At 49.0% G+C, this 7,639-nt stretch overlaps 1 protein-coding gene across 1 annotated transcript; it reads left to right on the forward strand.

Annotated features, from left to right (window-relative positions):
• Positions 1-4,179: 4,179 nt before the first annotated feature.
• On the forward strand, positions 4,180-7,272 carry ATF5 (activating transcription factor 5). The gene is made up of 3 exons (XM_015410430.1): positions 4,180-4,341; positions 5,591-5,869; positions 6,583-7,272. The coding sequence occupies exons 2-3, from the start codon at positions 5,692-5,694 to the stop codon at positions 7,224-7,226; spliced, it is 822 nt and encodes a 273-aa protein (XP_015265916.1). The 5' UTR covers positions 4,180-4,341; positions 5,591-5,691; the 3' UTR covers positions 7,227-7,272.
• Positions 7,273-7,639: the final 367 nt, after the last annotated feature.

The raw sequence follows: 7,639 nt of genomic DNA on the forward strand, positions 1-7,639 counted from the left end.
GAAGAGGGAGGGTAAGTTGCTTCCTCCCTGCCTCTCCCCACCCCTGCCTGCCTGGGGCCAGGGAGGGCCTTCGCGGGGCTTCCTTGCACTCCCGCCGGCCTTGCAGGGCCCCTTGTGGGGCTCGGCAGTGGAGCTGCAAGGCCGGCGGCAGCGGCCGGGACCGTTGGGGGCGGGGTGTGTGGCCTTATGACACACTTCCGGTGATGGCAGGGGGTGTGACCTTATGACACACTTCCGGTGATGTCAGAGAGTGTGGCATATGCTAATGAGTTATGCTAATGAGTTCCCCTAGCTCTTTTTCTACGAAACGACCCCTGGATTCACCCACAGACGAAGGTAAACTGGGATAGTAATGTTTTACTTAGGGGATGTTGATTCATAGAGATGGACAGTCTTCTGGTTCCTTCCTGCTAAGATCCTTTTCCAAAAGTGGTTAAATGAGCAGCATCAAAAACACAAGTAGTTTAGAAAATCCATCAGTATGTCATTGCCATAGATTGCCCATCACCTCCATTATTGCAAACTACATAGGCAGCCAAAAGCGATGGTTAGTGGTGTACTAGGATCTGGGTTCAAATCCCCTTTTCAACCATGGTGCTCAGTGGGTGACCTTCAACTAGTCACTGCCTCTCAGCTAACCTGCTTTACAAGGTTGTTGTGAGAATAAAATTGCAAAGAATTATGTATGCTGCTAATCTGAGCTCCTTGGGATAGAAATGTACTAGGTAGATTTCTGTTCCCCAGGAATGCTTGAACAGTATGGAAAAAGTGGTTGTGGTACCAGATTATGACACCTTCAATGCTCCCTCTAAGCTGTGGAGTCTTGTGAGCAAAAATTCTACTTGGTGAGCTACTGCCATTAAAGTTGTAAGTGAGCGATTTGGCTGCTGCAAGTTTCAAGAGAGCAAGTTTGTAACCAACTCACCAAATTCAGATTCCAAATTTAACAATTCAGCATTTTGCCAGATCTAACATTTTAACCTCCCCCACTGGGGCTTTTGTTTCAACGGGATCCCTAGTTTCACTACCCAAATGTGAGTGCTGTTGACACAAATTGAGTATTCACATATATTGCAAAACAAAAATTCTCAAGCAGGGCCGGTTCCAGGTTTGGGGGGGACCAGGCAAACGATGCCCAAGCCGCCCCCAATGCTTTTCCCCCCCTACCCCCACATGCTCCTCACCTGCCTGTGCATTCCTTCTCCCACTCAGAAGCCCTCCCCACTGCTCATGCTCAGTTGCCTGCACCACTTGCACACCCTTCCCTTAAAACACTGACCAGGGTATGCAGCTGGGAGTGCTGCTGCCATTGCCACCTGGAGTGCCACCACTGTGCACTACCCACGTGCCCTTCCTCCATGACTCTGGGCAGTTGGGAACGTGGGTACAGACATACGTGGGAAGGTGCGTGGGTGGGAGTCAGAAGAATTGGTCTCCGCCAGAGGTTCTGGGCCTGGACAGCTGCCCCATCTCAGGAGATGCTGGTGAAACCTACATTTTGCACTGCAGCCTCATAGTGTGATTACAGTGGGTCTGGGCACAGAGTTGAAAATCTGAATTCTGAAGTTGAGTCCCAAATTAATTTGGATAAACCCAAATGGATCTTGTTACCCTGTTACCTTACAGGTAAGGGTCAGATTTCTGCAAACTGACGGCAGTGATAGGGACAACAGTATCTTGATGTGACAAACCTGAAAAGACTTTCTCTGTGTGTGTGTGTGTGTGCGCGCAAACTATTTGCTTTCAGTACCTTCCTATACATTTCAGGTCAATATGTGCAGAGATCCTCCTGCCTAGTTTCAGAAGGGTAGCCCTGTTTGGTAAAAAATTGTCTGGGCTCCTTTTTGGGTTTTTTTGCTCAGATTCAGGTAGGTAGCCGTGTTGGTCTGAAGTAGCAGAATAAAACTTTGTTGGTCTTAAAGGTGCCACTGGACTCAAAATTTGCTCTTTTCATTTTGCTCGTAACTCTTAGATTTCACTCTCTTCAGCATAGTACCAGATCCTTATATAGCTTGCCTGACAAACGATGCAAAAGCCTGCTTAATGTTATGTAAATAAAATGCACTCAAAAGGAGTTCCTTTAATGCATTTTGTTCACGCCCTGACTCTGGTCTCAGCCTAAGCAGCCAACTATAAGAAGTAGGACTGAATTCTCCGCCTTGCTTGAGATAGACAGTTGCTGAAGCCAATCATGGAATCCCCCCCTCCTTAGCCCTTCGGAGGCGATTGAGAGCTGAGGTTTCCCTTCGTACACCCACAGCTGATGCAACCCTGGTGCAATCAGCCGCATTGCTGTTGCCTCTGCTGAATGCTCTCTCTCCGCTGGTAAAATAGTCCTGCTAATGTCTGGGAACTGTAGGCGGGCAGAAATATTCAAATCCAAAAAAGCAGACTGGGATTGCATTCTCAGCCTGGGGCCAGAGAATGACAACTCAGACTATTATTTAACCATCTACATTGTAGGTGCAGTACAGAAAGGACCTGGATTGTGGCCAGGGGGTTCACATTAGATGAAGAAAACAGGTAGCTATGTTGGTTCATGGGAACAAATTCACAATGAAAAGGAAACTGTCGTCTGTGTTATGCAGACTTTTGAGTTACACAGTCCTTTTTCTCAGAGGCGTGTGTGTGTGCATACATACCCTTTTACATTTTAAAATCCTGTTTGAAAATCAGTTTTGTAAATGGAAAGCTTACACATAACTTTGTAAATGTAGGCGGCTCTAATCAAAATATTGGTTTATTTGCTTTGGGAATTATATTGTCAGAACGAGGGAAACAGTGGGGACAGCAGCTGTCTACAGCGGCAGAGAGAGATATCAGACACAAGGAAAGACATTTGAAAGCTGAATTTAAAACACCGGGTGATGTCTTGGGTACTTTGAAGGCTATCTGTTGGACCAGTCTCTGTTGTGAACAAACCTCTTCCAAATGAGAGATGAACAGACTGTAGCTCCTTCAAGATTCAACATTCCGCAAATTCACTAGACCTTCTGAGGCCTGTCATTCCCCCCTCCCCCCCGGCCTCAGTTTACACACCTGCAAAATGCAGAGATGAACAGACTGGAGCTCCTTCAAGATTCAACATTCTGCAAATTCACGAGACCTTCTGAGGCATGTCATTTCTCCCGGCCTCAGTTTACACACCTGCAAAATGGAAACATCAAGCACTTAACTCACAGGGTTGTTTGAGGGAGAGAAAAAGAAAAGGATAATAAGTGACTGGAGATATTTGAACTCCCCAGTAGAAGCATAATGATCCATTGAAAGGAAGACATTCAGTCTCATGGCACAGCTAAAATTTTGCAGCTCTGTTTAAAAACGAGAAAGGGAGAACTGATTGGGCTTGCAGGTCACTTTTCTAAATTTAGTAATTCCAGAGGAGAAGCCATATTAGCCTGTTGCAGCAAAATAAACCTAAGTCCAGTCACCAATGACACCTTAAAAACTAACAAAAGACTGCTGGAATAAGTTTAAGGCGTCACGGGACTTGTTTTATTTTACTCTTTTACATCATTCCCGAAAAACAACTCAGTGAAACTCAAAAGCGAACATTATTCCTAGAAACAGATTCTAACTTTTTAAAAACGTCTCCATCTCGTTTTGGGGGGTCACACAAACCAGTCTGTCTCCCATGAACCTGGCTTGAGAGAATCTTAAATCCAGCACAGGCACACAGGAGGCTTCAGATAATGGGGTCACGTCACTCCTAGGCAGAGATTTGGCTCGAGTCTAGACAGCCAGGCTTCAGTTTATACCAGGCTTCCACCACAAAACCATATTCATCCCCGCCCCCCTCCATGCAATCCCATTCATGTCTTCTGGCATCTAGGAGTGGGTCTGGCTTCCGAACTGAGCCAGGCTCTAAATCTAGTAATTCGAGGGAGGGGGCGTGCGTTCAGGACGTCCAAAAAGGCACCCTTCTCACCACTAACTACATCTCTCTATTCATCGGGATTCGGGGTGTGTGTGTGTGTCAAAGTTTTTAGGTTCCCAACGTCCCTCATCTCCGGCTTTTGGGAGGGGTGTGCGAAAAGACACTAGACTTCCTTTTTTTAAAAAGGTGCTGAGCATGCTCAACGGTGAGCGGAATCCCCGGGGAAGAACCGAGACTGGAGGATGGATACGGGGCGAGGCTGCGCTGCGGCTTGGGAGGGCGGTGAGACGATATAGGGAGACTCCACCCCGACTGTGACTCATTCTCTTCTCGGCACAGGCACCAGTAGATATTTACACGGAGAGATACGCCCGTGGGCATCGAGGACATGGCTTTCTAGACCTGCACAGATCTCGAAGCCAGCGAGCGTGTGTTGCGCACTGCAACAAAACCAGCGAAATGGAGTGAGTAAAGAATTTGGGTTTCTTTCTCCCCCGCGCAGGAGGGCGGGGAAGGAGGAGGTCAGTCGGCCTCGGTGGCAGCTGCTGTGGCCGCCCTGCAGCCTCGACTGAGCCACGGAAGGAAAACTTGCCCAGAGCGCGGCCGTGGGGTTGATATTTTCGCGCGACCCTGGGCGTGTGCGGCGCCAGCAGCAAACCCCCCCTTATTTACCTCGGCTCCGGCTGTACTTCATGGGAATTGCAGGGTTTTTTTTCCGTTCCAGCTGTCTCGCAGTGGCGTCGTTCATGCAGCATAGCAAAGACCAGCACAAACCATGGGGTACATTGAATAGTTGTGCATCTTTATCCCCTTTGGCAGCTGGTGTAGCAGAGTGGATAAGACCCACAGTCAGGAGAGTGGCCTTGGGAAAACACCCCTACAAGAGCGCCTTATCTAGAACACAGGACTATTACTGGCCTACCTTGCAGGGATGTTGTAAAGATTAAGGCAATATGTTAAACAATTGGAACCCTGAAAAATGCTATACGGATTCTAAATATTTTTTATGTATCTGCAATATCATCCTCCTGCAGACCAGCTGGGATGACAGGGGAAGGGAGAGAGATTAAGAGGCCATGTTATCTACAGTCAGTGCAGCAGCACTCTGGAACGGCTTCAGCTGAAAATCTGCAAAAATGCAGTTCTGGTGCTATTAGGAAGGGTAATGTTTCTGCTACCTGTAAGCAATGTTCCCTCTAAGCTATGAATCCGTTTTGGTTTTTCTGTGACAGACCACTCTGGAATGCACAGCTCTTTCCCCCTGCAGACAGCTAACTCTGAAGAGCACAACTCCTCCTTCTTACAACAAGCAAAGCAAGCAGCATGGATTTCTCTCCTGCCTTACCATTTTCCTCCTCCTCCAGGTCTCGTTTTGCCACCACCGCCATCCCTGCCTGCAAGGCTTTAGGTTGCCATTAGAATCCGTTTTGGTTTTTCTGTGACCACTCTGGAATGCACAGCTCTTTCCCCGGCTGAAAAGCTGCAAAAATGCAGTTCTGGTGCTATTTTGAAGGGTAATGTTTCTGCTACCTGTAGTCAGGCTTTAGGGTGCCATAAGAATCCGTTTTGGTTTTTCTGTGACAGACCACTCTGGAATGCACAGCTCTTTCCCCCTACAGACAGCTAACTCTGAAGAGCACAACTTCTCTTTACAACAAGCAAAGCAAGCAGCATGGATTTCTCTCTTGCCTTACCATTTCCCTCCTCCTCCAGGTCTCGTTTTGCCACCACCGCCATCCCTGCCTGCAGGAGTCGAGCCCCTCCTTGCGTGCTGCATCCCAATCCTGCGTCTAACGTGAACGACCATCACTACAATGTCTCTGCTGGCGGCACTGACCCTGGACCTCGACCTGACCATGCTCCCAGTTAGCACCATGCCCGGCAGGCCGGAGCTGCTCAAGCACCGGCTGCCCCACGCCGGTCACTGTGAGCTGCTCACCGGACCTGTAGACGAGGGCTTTGTTCTCAGTATGGAGCGCCCACTACTGACAGGTGAATAATTTGGTGGTGGTGGTGGGAGGGGGTGGGTGTCTCCAGGCTCAGAAGTGGGAGATCACACTATGAAAGGTAGATCACACGAAGCGGCCTTATTCGGAATCATACCACTGTCCACCAACTTCAGTACTACCTATTCAGACGCGCAGCAGCTCTCCAGGGTCTTAGGCGGAGGTCTTTAACATCATCTACTGCATAGTCCTTTTACCTGGAAGTGTGGGGGACTGACCCTGTGACCTTCTGGAGGCCACTGAGTCAAAGTGCCTCCTCAGTCATTCCCCATGACACGGAACAAAGGGAAACTAACTATTCACTTCATTATTAAAACGGCAGTGGCACTGTCAAACAGCCAGAAAAATCAATTAAACATAGTGGAGGTCTAAAGGCCTTTAAAACATATACGTCTCGAAATTTCTCATGTCCACCCCACAGCCCCACTCTTTGTGCCAGGTTTGATGAGTTCTTTTTTTAAAAAAACTCGTGATGGTTTGAGGACAGCATGAAAGCTGGAAGGCAGTTTATGTTTCAAGAACAGCAGCAGGGACTGGAGAGAGCTCCCACTGATTGGGAAGCACTTCTGTTCTCTGCCTTTCCGCCCATCTTAATAGAACAACACGAGATGGCATGGCTCCTGAGCCAGGTAATCCTGTATTGGCTACAGGCCCCTTGCTTGCTTGTCCACCACTGACGCTGCTGCTGCTTGTCTGCAGGTGATGGCTACTCAGACTGGATGACGGAGCGCACAGACCTGGCCACGCTCCTGAGTGTGTCAGGGGAGCCCTCGCTACTCTCACTGCCCTCCCCTCCTACTCCGGACCTGGAGGCCATGGCCTCACTGCTCAAGAAGGAGTTGGAGCAGATGGAGGACTATTTCTTGGAAGAGTCGCTCTCTCCTGATCAGGTAGCGCCCAGCACACCCCCTTCCGACGGGAACTTCCACTTTCCCTTTGGTGATGGCTTCCAACCCTTGGAGCACCACGGCACACCCGCTCCCTTGCAGACCTTGGATTCGAGCTGCTTAGAGTTGTTAGAGCTCTATGGTAGAGATGTGCCTGCTGAGATTCCCCTGCAGGGCAATGAAGTACCTGTCCCACTACAGCGCCCACCTACCCTACCACCAAAGGGGGACCGGCGCCAGAAGAAGAGAGACCAGAACAAAACAGCAGCCCTGCGGTACCGTCAGCGCAAACGGGCTGAACATGAGGCACTAGGGGACGAGTGCCAGGCCCTAGAGGCACGCAACCGTGAGCTACGTGAGAAAGCAGACTCGATCGAGAGAGAGATCCAGTATGTCAAAGACCTGCTTATTGAGGTTTATAAGGCACGGAGTCAGCGCCTGCGCACCACCCCCTAGAGAAAGGGAGCTGCACCCCAATTCTCTTTTGATTCCTTCTCCAAAAGGGAAGGAAAAAAAACTTAAAGGGGGCACTGAATGTAAACAAGACTGGAGGAAGCATGTAGGTATAAAGTTTGGGAGGCATTGGCAATCAGTAGTCTATATGACATGGGTGGCTAGTATTTGAACTATGCAAGAGACATGCAGAGTCAAAGTGGGGCTGCTAGACGGTGTAGGTCAGGATGAGGGGTAGATGGATTTCATTTGGATGAAAGTGGGACCTGCTGAGGTAAGAGAGGCCCAAGAATATCCAGTTTTGGAAATAGGCTTGGGGTTTCAGGGGGATAGGCTGTATGGGGTTAGTCTCTCTCTTTCTCCCCTCTATCAGGTACCAGACACAGTCCCAAGGCTGTGAGATAACTATTTTGTAT

This window comes from Gekko japonicus, unplaced genomic scaffold (assembly GCF_001447785.1).
Source record: "Gekko japonicus isolate JY-2015 unplaced genomic scaffold, Gekko_japonicus_V1.1 scaffold2021, whole genome shotgun sequence".
Taxonomy (NCBI): Eukaryota; Metazoa; Chordata; class Lepidosauria; order Squamata; family Gekkonidae; genus Gekko; species Gekko japonicus.

Excerpts from the sequence above, each read along its gene's own strand:
- ATF5 (XM_015410430.1), top strand. The coding sequence starts at position 5,692 with ATGTCTCTGCTGGCGGCACTGACCCTGGACCTCGACCTGACCATGCTC. Across the intron at positions 5,870-6,582 it reads GGAGCGCCCACTACTGACAG|GTGATGGCTACTCAGACTGG; the intron begins GTGAATAATTTG and ends GCTTGTCTGCAG.